This window comes from Rattus rattus, chromosome 2 (genome assembly GCF_011064425.1).
Source record: "Rattus rattus isolate New Zealand chromosome 2, Rrattus_CSIRO_v1, whole genome shotgun sequence".
Taxonomy (NCBI): domain Eukaryota; kingdom Metazoa; phylum Chordata; class Mammalia; order Rodentia; family Muridae; genus Rattus; species Rattus rattus.
The window spans coordinates 169,493,483-169,514,121 of record NC_046155.1 but is presented as its reverse complement, the minus strand read 5'-3'; the positions used below and the strand labels follow the sequence as shown (position 1 = coordinate 169,514,121).

Below are 20,639 nucleotides of genomic sequence, written 5' to 3'. Positions count from 1 at the left end.
TGAATGACTCAGTCCAAGGTGTGGTCCAGGGAGTGGATGGCTGAGGTGAGACAGAGGCTAGTCAACAGATGAGGGGGAAAGAGAATGTGACGCTGTGTAACAAGAAAAATAGGTCATCACAGGGCGGTCGAGTGTGCAGCAGGGTGCACAGGCTGGGGTGGAGGGGAGTGTGGGATGCATGCCTGCTCTGCCCACTTCACTCCCTCACAGTCTCGACTCAAGCACAAGCAGAAACCTGGTTGGTGAGATGGCTTCGTGCTTACCAGACAAGTGTGTTAACTCTGGGTTCAATGCCAGGCACCTACATGTAGGTAGAGAGAACTGACTCCTCAAAGTTGTCCTCTGGTCTTCTCAGGTGCACTGTGCACACATGACCAGATATAAAACAGACCCTCTCTGTCTCTCTCTCTCCTTCCCCGCCCCCAAAATATACTTTAATTAAAGAGTAAGTAGAAATTAAACCAGGCAATAGTGGCGCGCGCACGCGCGCGCACACACACACACACACACACACACACACACACACACACGTAAGTTGAGCAGTCAAGAAATGGAAGAAGGGCTGGACCCAGGGCCAGTCTGGGCTACATAAGACTGTCTCAGACTGCTGTGCCCTACCTACTCCCCCTGAAGAAGGACAGGCAGAAACCAGCTGGGCATGGTAGCACACTTGTAATCCCCGTACCGGGGAAAACTAAGGCAGGCAGACAATGATAGCAGGCCAGCCTGGACTACAGAACAAAACCCTATCGGGAAAGGAGGAGGCTGGAAAGATGGCTCAACAGCTAAGCTCTTGTCTGTTGTGGCTGTTCTTGCAGAGGACCAGAGTCTGGTTCCCAGGAGCCGCTTGGGTAGGTCACAAACTCCTGAGAATCTAGATCTAGGGAATTCAATGTCCTTTTCTGGCCTCCAAACACATGTACACACACACACACACACACACACACACACACACACACACACACACACACAGACACACCTTAAGTAAAGCAAAATGTTTTCTTAGAAGAGCAGAAATTAGTCACAGGAGAGAAGAAAAGTCAGAATGATCCACCACTACACACCCAACAGATGAGCAAATGAACACATCTAACAATAGCAAGGACTGGTGAGGAGGAAGCAGGGAACGCTCAGGCAGCGTTGGTGACAATGTATCTGTACATCCACTTTAAGGGAAAGGTTCCAAAGAGAAAACAATGTAGCAGGCAGAAAAAGATGCTCACTGTAGGGGCTGAGAGATGGCTCATGGATTAAGAGCACTGGCTGCTCTTCCAGAGGTCCTGAGTTCAAATCCCAGCACCCACATGGTGGCTGATAATGTGTTAAATCACTATGTCTGTGGGAGCCTAATCAGGATTATGGGGTGCTGGGTTCAGATGGTATCTACCAAAGCTGAGCCTATTCATAACCATGACCAGCAATTCTACCTCAAGGGAGATCCCAGTGGGAAAGAAGGATGTGTTCACATACAAAACAAGTAAACGAATATGCTCGACAATGTTCATAGCAGCTTCAAATGGGGACAACTCAAAATACCCACCCAGCACATGAACTAGCAGTGTATCCACAAACTTGGATAACACATAGCAATACACACACAACGACTCCCTCGCAGCATAGCAGTGAGCAAAATAAGACACGACACAAGACATATGAAAAATAAAAATATATTGTACCAGCCAGCTGTGGTGTGCAGGAGGCAGAGACAGGTGGATCTCTGAGTTTGTGGCCAGCCTGGTCTACATAGGGAGTTGCAGGTTAGCCAGGGCTACATAGTGAACAGAAAAGCTAGTAGGGGCCTTCTGAAGAGATGGCTTTTTCTTTCTCTTCTTCCTGACATGGGTTACACAAGAGATTTACATTACAGGTAGTGTCTTCCGTATTCTTCCCAATGTTGTATTTCATGACTCAAATGTTACTCAGTGATGTGGTCGTTTTTTTCTGTCACTGTTGCTTTTGAGGCAGGGTCTCCAGGAAACCAGGCTGGCCTCAAACTTGCTGTGTTTGAGGATGACCTTAGACTCCTGATCCTCCTGCTTTTTCCTCCAAGCTTGAGGGGTTAAGAGCCATGTACTGTGTTGGACCTAGTAGTGTTAGTAACAGGCCACACGTCTCTGTTCACTAGCCTTTGGGCGTCTCCAACTGCTGTCATAGCTGTCTGGTCACTCTGGCCTGTGAGTCCCAGGGTGCCAGTCTGGGGTATCAACAAACAAAACAGGGTCTCTTCTAGAGCCCAACCTGGGATCCCCTCAGGTCTTCAGTTCTGCCCAGCTACATGGAGGGTTCGTGGAACAGTTGCTGTCAAGCTCCATGTGCACTAGGGCCACCTCAGTCACTTTATGTTATTGTTCCAAGGGCTCTCATCCATCTCTGACAGTTCTCTGATCCCCCATACAGAAGGTGGAGGCAGGTAGACTACAGACGTCTCCTTTGTTGTCTAGTCACTTTATATCTAATTCAGGATATTCCGAGGCCTTGGTAAGGACCGTTCTGCCCCTCAACCCCGACATACTGGGATCATTCTGGGAACTCCTCATCCCAGGGCCAGCCCTCGGCTTTGTTCCTTTGTGGAGTGATGGGCCACTAACCTTAAGTCCCAACAGGGTCCTATCTCCAGAGCTAAGACCCCGTCTGCATTCTGCCCCCCAAAATCCTGATTCTGGACTTTTGAAGCTCTTTAGCTGTCTTCATGGTCCTGGTGTATTTGGAGATCCTCTAGACCGCTTTTGTATTCAAAACTCTCTGACAAGCCCAGGAGGGACCCACAGTAAGGTTTCAGGTGTGACAGGGCAACACCTCAGGCTCGTGCCTCTGTAGACTTCTGGGAAGACACTCCACCTGCACAGGTCCCTTCCCTCCAACCTAGGTTAACTTCCTCCTGGTGCACATGATAGTGAGAGCTGATGGGGTGAGGTGGGGGTAGGGTGGAGAAAACAGGCAGGAGAGGCCTCCAGAATATGTTGGGGGAACTGTCAGAGAGAGGACCGGAGAGAACTGGCCTGGAGCGGGAAACCTGCCCAGCCAGAAGCCTCAGACGGTAGCTGAGGGAAAAGGAGAGCTTCCTCAAGGCTTGAACAGAGCCAGACCTGGGCTAAGGACAGTGGCAGCTTCACCTCCAGGTACACTTAAAACTCACACGGGGGAGAGCCTCAAAGCTAAACTGTGGTGGGAAAACCTAAGGGTGTGGTGGCGCACACCTTTAGACCCAGAGCTCTGGAGCCGGAGGCAGTCCGACCTCTGAGGTCAGCCTGGTACACATTGTGTTTCAGGGCTACAGGGTGAGACCCAGTTCTCAAACTAACAAAAGAGCCTGTGCTCTTCCTGGGTCAGACAGGAAAGGGCTACTTAAGCAAGCTTCACCACTGGTCCAGCCCACCTGCAACTACCATCCCCCAGGGCGTTCCCTTCGCTGAGCCCACAGTGCAGTATTGTCAGACCACCTAGTAGAAATTTGCCCCAGACTGTAAAAGCAGGCTCTGACAACATGGAGGACCATGGGACCCACCTCCACTCCTTGACAGAATTCAGCCCCTACATCTGCCATTCCTTCCCTGTCTGCCAACCTTTAGGGGTCCAGGAAGGGCGCTTAGGCATGGCAGGAGCACTTCTTGCCCCACTAAAGGGCAGCCCTTGGAATCTCTACCCCCATCCCCATCTCTCCAGTCCCTCCCTAAAGATGGAAGACTTGATTTCGGGTAAAGAGCACTCTTGAGCCTTTGCCTTCCAAGGGGAGAAGGTAGCCGCGTGCTCCCCTTAGGCCGCACAGTGGCAAGTAGTGCTTTAACTCTGGACCCTGAAAGGGCTCTGACCAGAAAGGGAGGGTTGGGAGCCCCAGGGGAAGCAATTGCAGGCTGAGAATCCCCGGTTGTCTCCTCTCCTTTCCAGTTTCCCATTCTGGTTCCAACAGTTTTGGAAACAATCAGTTCCTCTCACTGAGAGGGCTAAAACTCCCAGCGTCCTCTTCCAGAGGACCAGAGTTCAGATCTGAGCTGCCATGTCAGACAGCGCACAACTTCTGGAGACTTGAGTTCCCTTGGAGGGGGGAGGGGACGACTCACGACTCGGACATTCATGGGCACTACACTCAAGTGCACGTGCCCCGTGCCCCCTTCCCCCATCTGACCAATTGAAAATGGCTGGAGGAACGGCTCAGTGGTTAAGATCGCTGTCTGCACTTCCAGAGGACCCAGCACCCTCACAGTGACTTGACTGCTTCTAACTCTAGTTCCAGTGCATGTAACACTACCTTCAGGCCTCCTTGGAGGCCAGAACACATGTGGTGCACAGAAGCACATGCGAGCAGAACACCTGTACACATGAAACAAGATTTCCCCCCACGAACACACAGACTCCGACAGAGCACACGTGTACAGGCTGGGGGTCCACGATGCTGAGGTTAATGGTTAAGGGAAACGAGGCCCAAGGAATGGAGACACCTGCGGCAGATGCGACTGGCAGATGAGTTAGCATCGTGCTCTTCTCCAGCCCGTCCCCTCGCCGACCAACAAAGGTACCGGAGAGCCTCGACGCCCACCTGTGCCCTTTCCAGGGCAGGTTTATTGGCACAGTTTGTGAAACATCTTCCCATCAGCCCGAGTCCTCGCCTCCCTTCACGAGGTGGCTGGGTCTGGTCCTAGCTCTGTACGAAGCAACTGCCTTTGACCTGATGTGGCCTCAAAGCCCACATGGGATAGTCTCTGTTAAAGGGCCCAAAGGCAAGTCTGTCTAGTTCCAGGGAGCAGGGAAGGTGACGAGAGTTGGATATCTGTGTGTGCCTCAGGCAGAGCCCTGGTTGGTGAGGAATGGGCAAGGTGTGCAAGCCCCATGGGCACCCCTGCTCCAGAGCCCACTGCTGTGGCTGAAACCACGTGGGAACAGTAAATCTGAGATCCTGAGAGAGTAGCCTTAGGCTAAAGTGTGTGGGGCCGGACAGCATCAGCCCAGGGTGAGAGACATGATGTGCAGGGGGCTATGCCTCCCTACTTCAGGGCTCTGTGACCCTGGGCCCCCAAGGCTGAGGGAATCCACCTGGGAGTGGGGAATTTGGGATGGAAGCAGCTAGAAGTGGTTTATGCCTCAAAGCCCACATCATAGGAGAGGCTATCATGGAACCTGCAGTCCTGACGCAGTCCTGATGCAGTCCTTGTGCGGCTGAATCACAGTCATCTGGGGGCAAGATGGTCGCCTTTCGGGTGGCCTGGAGACTTGGAGGTGGGGTCAGTCCTGCCAGATCCAGGATCAAGAAGCCTCTGTCCCACGCCGCCCCTCCTCCTCCTCCATCAGCAACAGGCGGCGCCGGCCAGCCTCATAGTCAGCCTCGTCCACACTGACCAGCAAGCGGACAGCCTCTCGGCCTACAGCCTCCCGCAAGGCCTCAGTCAGGAACACGCCCCGAAGGGCCTGCAGCAGGGCACCGCTCAGATAGTCACCCCAGAAGGCGTCCAGATAGGAGAGCTCTGAGAATTTGATGTCACACACCACAGAGCCCAGGTCTCTTGACCGCAGCACAGCAGTGGCCTGTCCAAACACATCCAGCTGCCGGGCCAATGCCTGAGGTCTCCGGGATGCCACGCCCTGCTCCAAGGCTGGCCCATGCTCGCAGTACTCTGCCCGAACCCGGAGCCGGATGTCTGCAGGAGAAGGAGGGGCTCATCAGCAGGAACCTCATTTCCCCTCCCCTTGCCCCAAAACCCCTTCCCACAGCCACACCGAGGAAGTCCTGACACCTCCTCCTCCTCCCTGCTACTTCCGATGTACAGCATCCCCTCCAATCTCAACTCCTTGCTGCTCCCTTAATCATAAGGCAGGCTCCTCCATCCAGTTCAACTCTGCCTCTCACCACTCAGGGTTATTCCCTCCCCAGTTCCTACAGCCCTTTGTTCCGATGCTCAGTTCCCAGTGAGGCCCACTCAGATCCAACCACCACTCTCACTCTCCGGCAGCTCCCCAGCTCCCCAGGCCCAGCTTGGTTTTCCCCAAGGTACTTGTCATCTCTAACCTACTCCAGCAGCAGCAGCAGCAGAATCCCAAGTTCCCCGGGTAGCAACACCCTGAAGGCCTTAGTGTGTTGCTCAGGCACACACATACCCTGGGCATAAGAGCTTGGTATCTGTGTCTGTGAATGAACCAACACATAAGCCAAGGGACCTGGTTTCCGGCTGCCAGCCTCATACCCACCTCTCACACAGAGAGACTCTCAGATCAAACACAGCCCATCCTCCAAGCTCAAGGGTGCAAGGGGCCTCAGCAAAGCCCAGGAGACCAGGCTCTGCTGAGCATACAGTATTCTAGGACAGCAGGGTGAGTCTAAGGCTGCTAAGTGCTACCAGGTCACCCAGGGAAGAGAATGAAGCCCACACAGGGTCGAATGCAGAGGGAAAGATCCCTGAGTTCATCACGTATCAGGAAGAAACCATCAAGACCAGCAGGCACCACCATCAGACCAGCAGGCACCACCATCAGACTAGCAGGCCCCACCACTGGTTCTCAATTTCCCTTAAACACTTTAAGGTAAGTTCCTGTCATTTAACCTCTACTTGCATCTGCCCAAAGGAGGTAGCAGCTCTGCCCAGGGGACAAAGATGGTCCTCTAAGAGTCACTGAGAGCATGGGTTTGGGCTTGTCACCTCTCTACTGGGGCATGGTTGTGCTAGGTCCAGATATGTGTAGGGACCAGAGCAGCCAACACTTCTATAGCACCAACAACCACCAAACATCCCAGACTCCAGTGTGAGTCACAGAGCTCAAGCCACAAACAACCCTGAGGCAGGCCCCTGTAACACCCCATTTACAGATCTGAAGCAGAGTCCAAGGTCACACAGCCTGGCAGGGCCTCTGGACCAGACAGCAGTACCCCTGGGCAAATCAGAGCCTTTGTAAACAGCTAGACCAGGGCGTAGCCCCTGCCTGAAGGGCTGGTAATGAGAATATAACAAAGACAGAGGGGACAGGGAGCACTGAGCCAGCAAGGAGGCTGCAACTCAGGGGGTGTTCCTGAACCGCAGTGGCCAAAGACAGCTGTGACTGACTCTGGGCATGCCCTAGCCCTGAAGTCGGGAGCCACCTTCAACCCAAAAGAAAACCGGAGCCCTGAGTAGATGGGTCTACCACAGTGGGCGCCCGTCACCTTTCACAGCCATCCACAGAGAGCAAAAAGTAGAAGGAAGGGCCTCGAACCCCAGATGACTTCTTACCACACTCACTTCCTCCTCCTCCCCCAAAGCCTTCCTCTTTCTACCTTGAGGGGAACCCCATCCTGTCCACTGGAGGCCCAAAGAACTCAGCCCAGAGGGGTCGGCCGCAGCTCCCAGGGCTGCTCACGGACCCAGCCACCTTCATCCTAAGCCAGACAAGCCCTCTGGGCCCCCATCCTTCCCAACTGAGGGTGGGTACCATGCGAGTGGGGGAATCAGAAGCTGCCCAAGGCCACACAGGGCTGGGCAGAGGCAGAGGCAGCTGGTGGGGTCCCACACACCTCAAAGCGAGTCCCAGCTCTGCCACACTCTGGCTGTGGGGCCTCAGGCATGTGACCTCACCTCTCTGAGCCTGTTTCCCCATCTGAAAAACACAAACAAGAGGTCCCTGCTACACGGTAGTCACGAGGATTAAATGAAGCAACTGGTACAGTGCCAAGGTCAGGGGCTCACAGCACATGAAGGCCACAGAATCAGGAACTGTGATTTCAAAACCCACCTCTCTCCCCACGTGACCCGTACTCTCCACTGGGTCCCTAAGTCAATCTCCTCCTTTACCAACTCTCCCAACCACCGCCCCACCTTTCCACGCTCTGCCTTCCCTCTCACCCTCACAGAATGGTCTGCGCACCTCCTCTGCCCAGAACAGAACCAACTGACCCAAAGCGCTGCAGAAGGCACCCATGTCCAGCCCGGCCAGGCCTTCCTGACCCTCTCCCACAGCACACAGAACCGACCGGCAAGCATCCATCTACTCAGAGTGCTCGCCGCCCTCGGGAAGGTGGAAGAGACACCCAGCAGTCTCTCACCAGGTATTTACATCGGGGATGAAGAGGGGCATGCCACAGGTGGGCAGGGGCGAGCTGCCCAGTATTAGCACTCTCCTCCCAGGCCGGGCCCACCCCTGGGGGCTTTTCCTGTCCTACCCCATCTAATCCTAAGGGTCCCCTCATCACTGCCATTTACTGAGGAGGAAACACTCCACCTACCAGCGCACAGTCCACCTCTGACCTGGAAAAGGATCACAGGAAAGGGAAGGACAAGAGGCTCCAACAATGAGCTCCGCCCACCACGTTCCACCCTGGCCGTGAATCACCTGCTCACCACACAGCCTCTCCTTTACCCTGAGCCTGCATGAACAGGTGATACTTGCGTGGACTGTCTTCCGGCTGCCCCGGACGCATGAACCTTGCCCTGAGCCCTTTGATCATGCCACAGCTTTACAAGGCGATACTGAGGCTCCTTTTTGTGGATGAGGAAACTGAGGCCCAGAGGCTGAATCACTGAGCTACACCATTCCAGAATTCTATCCCAGGTGCCCGGCTCTTTTCAGAGCCCAAGTTCTTCACTGTCGAACCCTGTTCACTGCCGCTCACACAAGCACACAATTAGAAGGCACTCTAAGGCCAGGAGGGAAGACGACAGGCAGGGGCTTTAAGTTAGGGTTCCGTTCTAGGAAATAGCACTTGAAGTGAAGTGTGAGGAGTACACTGGGAAGAAGTGGGAAGGGTGCTGTGTCTGGGAGAAAAGAGCTTAGGGCAGTCGCCAGCCGAGGGGACAGTGCCGCTAGAAGGTGGCGGAAAGTCACTGGCAGCGGGGTTGGGAGGTCTGGTCTCATTTAACAGCAAAGCATCCTGCTGTGGACATCTGGAGGTAACCACACCTCCATAGCTCAGTGATCTCCGGTGAGCACCGAGGCCCAAAGCATGAGTGATGTGAGGACAAGGCCACCCGACTCAGGATGGCCACCACAGCTGCTGGGCGACAGTGGCAAGCTGGCATGAGCCAGGACAAGACCGCCAGGACACTCAGGAGGAAAGACAGGCAGAGAGAGAGAGAAGGGCGGGCCTGGCTCAGGCTGCCTACAGCTCTGTTTTGGTAGAGCTGAGGATATGCAGCTACCCAACGGGCTCTGCCTTCCTAAAAAAGGGAAGCTGTGTCCGCTTCCTACACATATGGACCTGAGCACTGCCCTGCTCCCATCTCACTTTGGGGACAGAAAAAAATGCAGAGGCGAAAGGGGCTTCTCAAGTGGGCATCAGGTTGGGCATCAGGTTGATGGAGGGAGCAGGTTCCAACTGGAGGCTCGCATTGGTGTTACGGTGGTGAGCATAGCTGCCTCCCAACTGGAGTCTCTGAGAGCCCTGGGATGAACCTCCCTTGGCTTTCCTGGGTGGGCGTGCTGAGGGCTCTCACAGCACTCAAGATCACAGCCCAAGTGGCCTCCGGGGAAATATACACCACAGTAAGGGCCAACCTGGATAAAGGTCCACTGGAGTCAACAGGGGGCTCCCGCTCCAGCTGCCTGGCTCTGTGCCAGCCACTCTTGTCCTTTCCTAACTCTATCACCTGAACTAGACTAGAGAGGCTGCCCCCAAGCTTCAGAGAGAGTTTAGTGGCCATTGCCTCCTGATGACTGAACCACTGTGGCCCAGGAAAAGAGCCTGAAAACTTCAATGAGCAGAGTGCTGACATATGCCTGCAATCCTGACAATGTGGGTGGCTGAGGCAGGAAGACTGTCAAGTTCAAGTCCAGCCTGCTATCCTGTCTAAACACTTTTTTGAAAAGGACACTGCATCTATCTATGAAATAAGACAACTGAGATAACTGTGAAACAACACGGCACACGGAGATGACATCAGTCACCACGACAACTGGTATCAAAGGGCCCAGGGTTATCAGGTCAATCCTTCTGCTATTATGTAATTTTCACTACAAAGTTGTAACCTGGGCATGGTAGCACGAAACGCTTGAAGACAAAGGCGTCGAGTTCAAGTCCAACCTTGGCTAGGTACCAAGTTCTAGGTCAGTTTGGGCCACATGAGAGACACTGTCTCAAAAAAGCCCCCTCCGATCCCCCTGCTGCACCCACAAAATGATGTGGAGCCAGACGAGAACTCCTGCTCAGGAGGCAGAGGCAGGGGGATCTCCAGAAGTTTAAGACCAATTTAGGTACAGAGCAAATCTCAGGCTAGCCAAAGCCCCAGAGCAGGACCCCGTTCTTGCCTGGCCTCCCCTAAGTAGTCTCTCCCATCGCTCCACCAACCCATCACGGCCTCTGAGCCTCCAGGGACCACACGGGCACATGCGCACTGAGATGCTTCCTGCCCCAGCTGAAACCTCTGACTTGGCTTTCCTCATACCAGAAAACAGCTCACTGAGAACAGAGGCCCCTGCAGGCTCTCTGTAGACACAAGTCTGTTTCCTGCCCAACTCTGGTACTGGGGACTTCCTCCCCTTGCCTTTAAACATATTCACACCATGGTGAACACGGGCCCTACTTCAATAGTTGTCTTGAAAAGTAGAGGCCAGTAACACGCCCAGCACTCCCACTGGATGGCCTTGAGGTGTGCGGACTCAGGGCCCTGTGTCCAAACCTAGGGCCCCCAAGGGCTTCTTCTTATACCCTCAAGGGCTTGGTAGTTTAGGGTCTGTCTCTCAGTGGGGTCAAGCATTTTGGGTTTGTAGGAGCAAGAGTAGCCCTGTCTTTCCTTTGTCGGACCAGAAAGGATCACTGCCTTGTTAAAGAAGTCATCCCTACTTTTCTGAGGGAAAATGAGGGCCCAAGTAGGGAGAGCCTCGGCCGGCCACACCCCGCCTGGTGACTCAGCAGTCAGACTGGCAGTTCATGGTCCTTCAAGACCCAGCCACACCTTGGCTAACAACCTCCTGGCCTCAGGGAAGACACTTGAAGCCTGGATGCTCCCCAGTCTGCCCAGGCCCTCAGGGCAGTGACTCCCTAACTTACCCAGCCAGCCAGATGACTGGTAATTGCCTGACTCCCCGCACCCGGCAGCCACCCCCTCAGTCAGCAGCGCCTTGTGAGGCCAGGGGCTGGCTATGCTGCCGGCTGTACCCAGCACAGGTATCTGCCATCTCATCTCTGAAATGGGCAACACCCACTGCCTGGGAGGCCACACAGGCAATGGGAGGGGCAGGTGTATGCAAACTGTGTTTGCTCGTACAAGGGAAGAGGAGGCACCCCCCACCCCCCAACCCCACCCCTGGCCAAGGCCTCCGTGCATCCTATAGACTCAGAGGAGCCCAGCACCTCCTTCTGCCCTATCTGTCCCCTAACCTCCAGCTTCTAGGAGCCCCTTCGCTGTGCCAGCTGCTCGACTGACAGCATGCTACTGAGGGCTCCTGCAGCTCCTGGCTGCCATCACGTGGGGTGACACCTCCTCAGGGTGTCCCTGCAGGCCCCCCAGGCTTTGTGCTAGCTGAGATCACATGACACCTTGGTACTGTGAGTTATTTACTTCACACACTATCACGTAAACTCCTGGGGGTCGGGGGAGGCAGGGACTTCCCTACCTGGTCTCACTTGTGTCCTCAACGCCTACAGTGCCTGATAAAGAGATGCTCCAAAGGAAAGAATTATATGAAATGGTAAGTGGACCATTCTGGGGCTCTGCAGCCCCAGAACACCAGTCCAGCAAAGCCTCTGCTTCCAACACTTGACCCCCCTGGACTCGCTCCACAGAGGTCACGTGGGACCCCCGGCCCAGCTCCTCTGCAGCATCCCTACACCCACTGACTCTGTTGTGTCAGCCTGGGTCCCATGTCCCTTATCCAAGCTCCCACAGCCTACACACTCTGGAGTCTGAGACCGTACCTGAGTCCCTTTGTGTCCCCAGGTCTACCTGTTCCCCAGGGACAGAAGGACCAGCGATGGCTGTCAGACCCAATCCCCCAGCCCACCCCCCAGAACACAGTGCAATATCTCACGGGCAAAGACTCGTCACCAGAGACAAGGATGGTGGTTACATGTCTACATAACTTAGCACTAGGGAGGCTGAGGCAAGAGGATTCCAAGGTCAAGGCCAGCTTTGTGACTATATATTGAGTACCAGACAAGCCTGGGTCACACAATAAAAACCTCCACCAACACACACACACACACACACACACACACACACCCTGCAAAAAAGAAAGAAAAAAACCGGAAGCATGGGCAGAGACCCTCACTCCAGCCAGGTTGCAGCCGCCCAGCATCCAGCTACGGTCCGGCTGGCTTCCCCACCAGCCCTTGGCAGTGCCCATTATGGTCTCAGCTCCAAAGGATGGTCACCCGACTGCAAGGTCAGCTCTACAGCGACAGAGTTTCCCTGCACAGACCTCACCCAGCACGTGTCCCAGCCAGGCACTATGGTTGACTGTCTCTTCTGACAGACAGCAGCTCTAGGCAGGAGCACTGGCATCTTCCTGTACAGATGCAGGACATGACCCCGTCCCCCACCCCTGTCACCTGCCCGAGGCTGGCAGTTCTTTAAATGCCACAGCTGAAGGGGAGAGAGAGGTGGTGACGCTCGCCTTTAAATCCCAGCACTTTGGAAGCAAAAGCAAGTGGAACTCTGTAAATTCAAGGCCAGCCTGGTCTTCTACAGAGTGAGTTCCAGGACAGCCAGGAATACAAAGTGAGACCCTTTCTTGAAAAAACGAAAACAAAAGGAACAAAAGCCAAGGCTAAGACCTAAGGAATGTGGTGTGGCTCACCCTCCAGCCCCTTGGTCCACCATGGGCACTATAGCATTCTCAAGGCCCTCGGGTACGTACCACAGGTCACCTTGCCTTCTGAGGACGACCTGCCCGGCTCCTGTTGCTGCTGTTGCTGCTGCTGCGAGGCTGCCAGGCCCGCTCTCCGCCGCTGCCTGGCACCACTGCTAGGGCGGCCCCGACTCCGACGCTGCCGCTTGGTTGATGGGGAGCCTAGGAGACAAAGAGGCAGCTCAGGACCAGGAAGGAAGAATGCCAAGGTGGGTGCTTGGGAGAAGGTCTTAGTGCAGTGAGCCTTGGGGGGGGGGGCTTCTAAAAGAGGAGCCACTCACTCCATCCATAAGAGTGAGTGTGCATACACCACACAGTACACCCTCGCGGGTCTGACCCCAGAGGACGGCGACGCATTCACGAAGAGGACAGGCTTGACAACTGCCAGCAGGGAATTCCAGCACTTGGGGTACAAGCAGGAAGATAAGGAGTTCAAGGCCAGACCAGCTCTAAGAGATCCTGCCATAACTCCTTATCCCCTGGTTCATTCAATCTCTGTGTGTGTGGGGGAGGAGAGACAGACAGACAGACATCGGCACGTACACACCCACACATATGCACAGTGGCTCAGTGGGTAAAGGTATGTTCTACCAGGCCTAAGAACCTGTATTTGATCTCTGGGATGCTTTGTTTTTTAAAAAGATAAAATGGACAACATAAGAATGCAACAGTCTATCAGGGAGGAAAAATTTCCATGTAAACTGTTGAACCCATCGGTCCCCAGCTCCGAAAAAAAGAACAAAAAAAAAACAAAAAACAAAAAACTGTTGAACCCAGTAAGGAAGCAGGAGCCAGGCGGAGTCCCCCGCGCCTGCATTCTCTATACAGGAGAAACAAACAATCCCAGGCCAGGCTGCTCTACACAGCAACCTTGCCTTAGAACCGAAATACAGAGAGCCGGAGACGAAATAAATGTGTAGAGTTTGCAACACTTTGTCTAAGAGAGGAAACCTGAACTCTCCTGACATTTGTTACTTTTGCTGCAAGCCCTGAAAGGACACATTAGAAAGAACTGAAACGGCTGCTTAAAATGCTTTCAGTTTTGCTTTTCCGGTCATGTAACTGTTTTATACACTTCAAGACGTAAACTGAGGGGAAGCGAAGGGTAAAGTCAAGCGGCACAAATGAACTCAGTGTACACATGATTGGTAACACCAGTATTCTGATAAAGAAGTAGGGCAGGTACCTTAGAACAGGGTTCTCAACCATCAGATGTCACACGACCCTTTCCCATGGGTCACCTAAGACCATCTGAAAACATAGACTCCACATTACCATTCATAACAGCAGCAAAATTACAGTTACAAAGTTGCAATTTTTAAGGATGGGAGTCACTACAACACAAGCACTAGGAAAGTTAAGAACCATTGCCTTAGAACATTTGTGACTGCAAACTAGCTGGATTTAACCAAATACATACAAGAGCAAATACATACCATACATCTTTAATCTCAGCGTTTGAGGCAGAGGCAGGTGGATATCTACGAGTTCAAGGCCAGTGTGGTCTACATAGTGAGTTTCAGGCAAGCCAGAGCTACCTAGTAAGATCCTTTCTCAAAGGTTCTTACACACACATACATGCACGCACGCACACACGCACGTGCACACACACTCCAGCAGTAAGATTTTAAAGAAAAGCAGAGCTGGAAAAACTTACAAAAGCTGGAAAAAAAAAAACAAAACTAACAAAATACAGTTTGCAATACTGCAGGAGAGGAAATCAAAACACTCCAGAACACCCCTTACATGTCACTTCTGTTGCAAGCCCTGAAAGAATACATTAGGAACAAATGAGTCTCTACAGATAAAATGTGGTGTTGCCTCACTACTATTGTAAAACAAAGGAAGGAAATCTATCTCAGAACCAAGAGCCAAGACTCACTATAACAGAAAACAGTCAGCAGTTAGCCTGCACATTGTTCTTAAGCCAAACCTGAGTTCAGCTCCCAGCATGCCCACCTAAGGGGGCTCAAAGTGTGGTAACTCCAGCTCCTGGGGGTGTTGGGGAGGGGATCTGACACCTTCTGGATTCCCTGGGGATGAGCACCTAAGTTATAAACCCAAACACACACATACTTAAGAGTAAACTTAAGAGCATCAACCTCCTAAATGCCCAGGGGAATGCAGGCCCTAGAGAGCCATCAAACCCGGCTCTTGAGAACTCTCTCTCAAAAGCAGGCATCCGATTTCCCATCCAGCCCAATGAAGCTGGTGCCCTACACACCCAGTGTCAGATATTTGGTGTCTTAAGTATCGAGGTCCCTAACAGAAAGAAGCCAGGCACCTTGACAAGCAGATGACTTTGGGGGTGAGTACCAGGTGAGTGTGGGACACTCTGGAGCATTGTAAAGCACAAAGCAGGCCAAGAGTGAAGCTTAAGTCCAAAGGACAGAGCCTTAGCAATCCAAAGCTTGGTAAGAATGACTGACTATTACAAAGTAAACAGTAAGTAGCTACACAGTGATACTTGGAAGTAAAGAAGGGAGGGGAGATGAGGAAAGAACTCCACCTCAAACACAGAACAAAGGGGTGGGGGTGGGGTGACTCACGCCTGTAATTCCCACACTTGGGAGGCAGAGACAGGTGGGTCTCGTGAGTTTCAGGCCAGCCAGGGTTACTTAAGATACTCTGTTGTTAAATTAGAAAGAAAAAAAGGAGCTGTAGACCAAACAGCTCAACTGTAACGCTCTGGCCTCAGGGGACACGGCCTGGTGAAAGAAGCCCTTGCTGAGCATGCGCGAAGCCCTAGGTTTAATGTCTAGTACCTCAGAAACTGAAAAATAACGAAAACCAACAACAACAAAAAACACATTTTAGGAGCTGGAGAGATGGCTCAGTGGTTAAGAGCACTGACTGCTCTTCCAGAGGTCCTGAGTTCAATTCCCAGCAACCACATGGTGGCTCACAACCGTCTGTGATGGGATCAGATGCCCTCTCCTGGTGTGTCTGAAGAGAGTTGCAGTGTAGTCACATAAATTAAATAAATAAATCTTTAAAAAAAAAACAAAAAAAAACCCGTGCTCGCTTTGGCAGCACATATACTAAAATTGGAACGATACAGAGAAGATTAGCATGGCCCCTGCGCAAGGATGACAGGCAAATTCATGAAGCGTTCCATATTTTTAAAAAAAACAAAAAACAAAAAAAACCCACGTTTTAAAAATTACTTTGTTCCAGTCTCAGCACAAGCCAGATTCCAGCTATTACACAGGCTGAAGCAAGAGGACACAGGCAACTGAGAACCTGTTTTAAACTTGCCCATTCATTCATACACACACACACACACACACACACACACACACACACACACACACCAATACACCCACCCCCAAAGGAGTCTCTTCCCGATATATAAATGTGGCCAATGTGACCATAAGTGCTTCACTGCACTTCCCTCTTTTCATGATGAAAACTTCAGCACAGGCAAGGTGTTCATGGTAGATATCTGGATGCTGTGGGGGGAGGGAGGGACAAGTGACAGGATACACCATCATGTAACGCCGTCACGTGACAACCAGAAGCAGTCAGAATGCTGCACACACTAATCAGCCCTGTAGGGTAGACAAAACCAGAGACGTCTGGGCTGGAGAGGAGGGCTGCGAACGCAGTTGTGGTCTGGTGGTATAGAAGCAGTCGGTACACAGGAGGCCCAGCCCCACACAGAGGGAGGAAGGTGGGTCTGTCTGTCAAGAAAGAAGTTTCTACTCTACAGAGATCACAGAGATAAAAAGTCATGAATGCCAGTAGGCATAGGGGCTCACGTCTCTAATTCCAATCCTGGAGAGGGGGAAGTCGGGGGATTATCTCTAAGTCAGTGGTTTTCAATGTTCCTAATGCTGAGACCATTTAACATGGTTCCTCGTGCTGTGGTGACCCCAACCATAGAATTATTTTTGTTGCTACTTCGTAACTGATTTTGCTGCTGTTATGAATCGTAATGTAAAGTCTGTGTGTTGTGGTTGGTCTAAGGCCACCCCATGATGGGGTCTTGATCCACGGGTTGAGAACCGCTGCTCTAGTTAGAGGTGAGTCTGGGGTACAAGGTGAGTTCCAGGTCAGAATGAGCTACAGAATGAGACTCCACCTCAAAAGAGTAATAATTATTATCTTTAAACTGCATGCACAACGAACAATATAAACAGACTCTGAAACCCCACAGACCTTAAGAAGTCTGAAAGTGGACCATGAGGAGATCAGAGAACTAATATCCATTTTCTTAGGGGTGATAATGGTCTTCAAAGGGTAGAGGGACATCTCATTCTCAAATTATGCTAGCTAATTCAGAAGCAGATCTAATAATATCTGTAATTTACTACCAAAGGGCTCAACGAAAACCTCAGAATTACACACACACACACACACACACACACACACATACACACAGCACAAGTCACAGAAGGTTAGCCATCCCTGAATCCAAGTGAAGGCGTTCTCTGTACTATCTTTTTTTTAAAAAAGACTCATTGATTTATTTGTATATATGGATGTTTTGTCTGCATGGCTGTCTTCATACCAGAAAAGGGCATTGGGCATAAACAGTTGTGAGCCTTCATGTGGGTGCTGGGAATTGAACCCTTGACCTCTGGAAGAGCAGCCAGTGCCCTTAACCACTGAGCCATCTCTCCAGGCCTTTGCTGTTATCTTTTAACTTCTCCAGGTGTTTGAAATTTTACGTAATTAAAAATCAGGATTTGTGTGTGTGTGACTACACTGACTAGAACACAATAATTTAACAAGTTGAAGAAGGCATCCACCGTAAACTACATCCAGCCACAACTGCCGGGTCATAGGCCATAACGTGATGCTACCTGAGTGAGTCCTTGTGACTCAGCCCTGTTGCTTCAGGACACACACTTCACAATTATAAACACAGGCACACTACAAGACACGACAACCCTTCAGGCCACTTCCCTGATGGACCAGGATGCAGGTTAGTCACAGTGTGGACTCACCTGTGTCCCACTGACTCTGAGGAGAATCGGAGGAACTGCTCGCCTGTCGCCGACACCGGCCACTGTCCTCTGTCCTCTTGGAAGACGAGCTGGAATTGCCATAGCTGTATCGCTCAGGGGACACTGGGGGAAGGAGAACAGAAGAAGCTTTCACAGCTTCCTTACCTCCCAGCCCAGCATCCTAGAAGAATGCCTGGACCACAGGATGCCTGACCCACTCAGAGGTCACACCCAAATACCCACGCCTCCTCAAGCACCTCCCAGGACAGAGTACTCATGGGGCTGCCCAACCCGGGCCAACAGCTCCAGTTGCCAAGGTTACTCTTTCAGTAGCCCAGGTCCCTGCAATAGCCCCTGACACCCCCCCCCACACCCTCCCAAGTTCACTCTGGAGCCCCCACGATATATAAGTAGGCCTTTCTGCTTCTAGAGTCTGACACTCAAGATAGTATTTTTCCAAAACCAGACAGCCTTATCCCTACAGATGGCCATCTATCAGCTCACACGAATCCCACAACCCCCCTGCCCCCAACTCTGCACTGTATCTCTCAAGAAAGAAGCCAACAGCCTAACCTACAGACAGGCTCCTGGTATCCTGACCCCTCCCAGCTCCTCCCTTTTTACCGAAGAATCAAGGGCCTCAACCCTGGAGACAGGCCAGTCAGGTTTGAATCCTTGCTACATATGTTAGGTGTGTGATCCATCTTCAGCCCTCCCTTCCTCCCTCCCCCTTCCCCTCCAGGCCCCATTTCAAACGCCATCTTCTTAGGAAAAAGTATCCCTTCCTTGTTACCCAATTTAAGGTTACCTCCCCTCATTCTGGAGTACTCTACCCCTCTCAGTCTAGGGTCATATCTAAAGCTAAGTTCCTTATTTACTATGGACTCCTCCACTAATGCAAGTTTTTATAGAGTTGACATCTTGACTGTCATTTCTCTGCGGCCTCACATACAGCAAGGTACTCAGTACTCTGAACCTGTTGTTTTCCCTGGAGGCGAGTAAGAGAGGGCTGACAGGTGACAGTTCATATGAAAGGCTTACCTCTGCCTAGCATAGAAAGTTCCACAAACAGTGGCCACAAGTCATTACTGATATGGCCGAATCCCACAAGCTTACTCCTACCTAAGCCATGTCCTCTCACTTTTGGGTTTCTCGCTGTGGAATAGGGGAGACTGGAATCCTTATCACAGCACTACAGGAGCCCAGAGGGAGCAAACCCTACCTGGCCGGCGCCGCTTGCGAGCCAGATGTGGCAGTAGGTCGTGACGGGCTAGCACGCGCAGGAGTTGGCTCAGCAGCCGCAGGTTGCTCTCGTCGCACTGCCCGCGGCGTTCCAGCTCCAGAAGCAGCTCCAGGCCGCTGCGGGCGCGGGCCAGGCCGCCGGGGGCGCCGGGGGCCTCATCCAGCAGGAAGGCCAGGAGCTCCAGTTCGCACTCGGTCAGCTGCCCGCCCACTACCTCGAACATACGGTGAAGCGACAGCATGCCGTAGTAATCCAAACACTCATCCTCCTCCCAGCTCGGGGCCGGGGTCGACCCGGACAACGCCATTCCCAGGGGAGGGGTGCGGAACAAGCTCAGAACCAGGGCCTAGAACCCACACGGCGGGGAGGAGGTCGTGGTCAGCGACACAGTGGCCCAAAGACCACAGAGGCCAGCGCGTGGGCACCGCGAGGTGTCTCCGGGCAGAGTAGCCCCCAAACCCTCAACGGTCTCAGCCTCTCTCCCTCCCACGGACAGGAATGGTATCGCCCAAGATCCCATAGTAACAGGTCGAGACGCTAGACCCCACCGGTCCACCGACTAGTCGGGAGGGCCAAGCCCAGATGCCCCTCTCTGGGTAATACGTTCCGAACTTGCCACCGACTGACCTAGGCGATCAGCTGGAATGAGCTACATGGCCCATTGCAGGGCACCTTGTCCACTGCCCGGTGACTTTGGGTGGCAAATGTCCGGACGTAGCCCTTGGGTTCTGTCCACTAGTATCTTCCAGCCAGCTCCTACATCCCATCCAAGTGATACCTTTCAGAAGTGACCCTCCGCCCCCTGCTAGTGAAACCGACCAAGACAACCCTGAGCGACACACAGGTGGTACTGTCTGAACCCGACCCCTCTCCCTGGAAGGGCGATCGGTCCTGCTCTCATCCCTGCTCTCACCCCAGCACCCAAGTGGTTCCAGCTACCCTCCATCAGTCGCCATTAGGCCTCTCTGATCCTCACCAGATTCCAGCGTCCGATGACTTCTGGGCGACGGCCGCAGCCACTTGTTTTGGATCTTTCTGGCACCTTCTCTATTATTACGCCTGCGTCACCTCGCTCCTCCTCTTTCGCCCAACTCGCGCAGGTGCGACCGCCACGCCCCTACAGCGCAAGCGCAGAATGAGACCGCCAAGCCCCACCCCTTTCAGGACTCCTGATCCGCCCCTAACCTAAGCGTCAGGACGCGCCCGTGCTGCGCTTGCGCAGGGGCAAGTTCTCGCTGTGTCTTGCTCTTGACGGTGATTTGATGCTCGGTGTGTGTACCCTGAATCTCATGACACGACCTGATGGAATTACTCATGGCCCCACAGACTACATCTTCCTCCTGATCTCTACCTAAACACCCAACGTGACCAGTGCCACCAGCTGCCAGCACAAAGTAAACCAGTCACGAGGGTCCCGACTCCCAGGAGCGCTCAAGGCTCTTAATCAGGACTTGTAATACAGTACACCCCATTCTTAGGTGGCAACCAGGAACCTACAACTCAATTCTGCTGTCTCAGATCCTATATGGAAATTCTTCCTCATACAGCTCCCCAGTCGCAATTTATAAATTCTCCAGTCGCAAAATGATACATCTTCCCAAATCACCCCTCTGTGCCCATTCCAAAGACGTCCATCAGCACCTCCTATCGTAGACACCCACACCCACGATTAGAACAGCCTTTCTACAATCGCTTCTGTGCCC

General features: G+C 52.7%; 1 protein-coding gene and 1 non-coding gene across 2 annotated transcripts; one reads left to right on the top strand and one right to left on the bottom strand.

Moving 5' to 3' along the window:
• Positions 1-4,528: 4,528 nt before the first annotated feature.
• Dedd2 (death effector domain containing 2) lies at positions 4,529-20,033 on the bottom strand. Its single transcript, XM_032894187.1, has 5 exons — positions 19,913-20,033; positions 18,916-19,282; positions 17,694-17,816; positions 12,751-12,903; positions 4,529-5,630 (listed from the first exon to the last, which is right to left on the bottom strand). Exons 2-5 carry the CDS (start codon positions 19,241-19,243, stop codon positions 5,239-5,241), a joined length of 996 nt encoding a protein of 331 aa, XP_032750078.1. The 5' UTR covers positions 19,244-19,282; positions 19,913-20,033; the 3' UTR covers positions 4,529-5,238.
• Positions 15,759-15,865, top strand: LOC116894837. The gene has a single exon (XR_004387052.1). It is a non-coding gene; the product is annotated as a U6 spliceosomal RNA (small nuclear RNA).
• Positions 20,034-20,639: the final 606 nt, after the last annotated feature.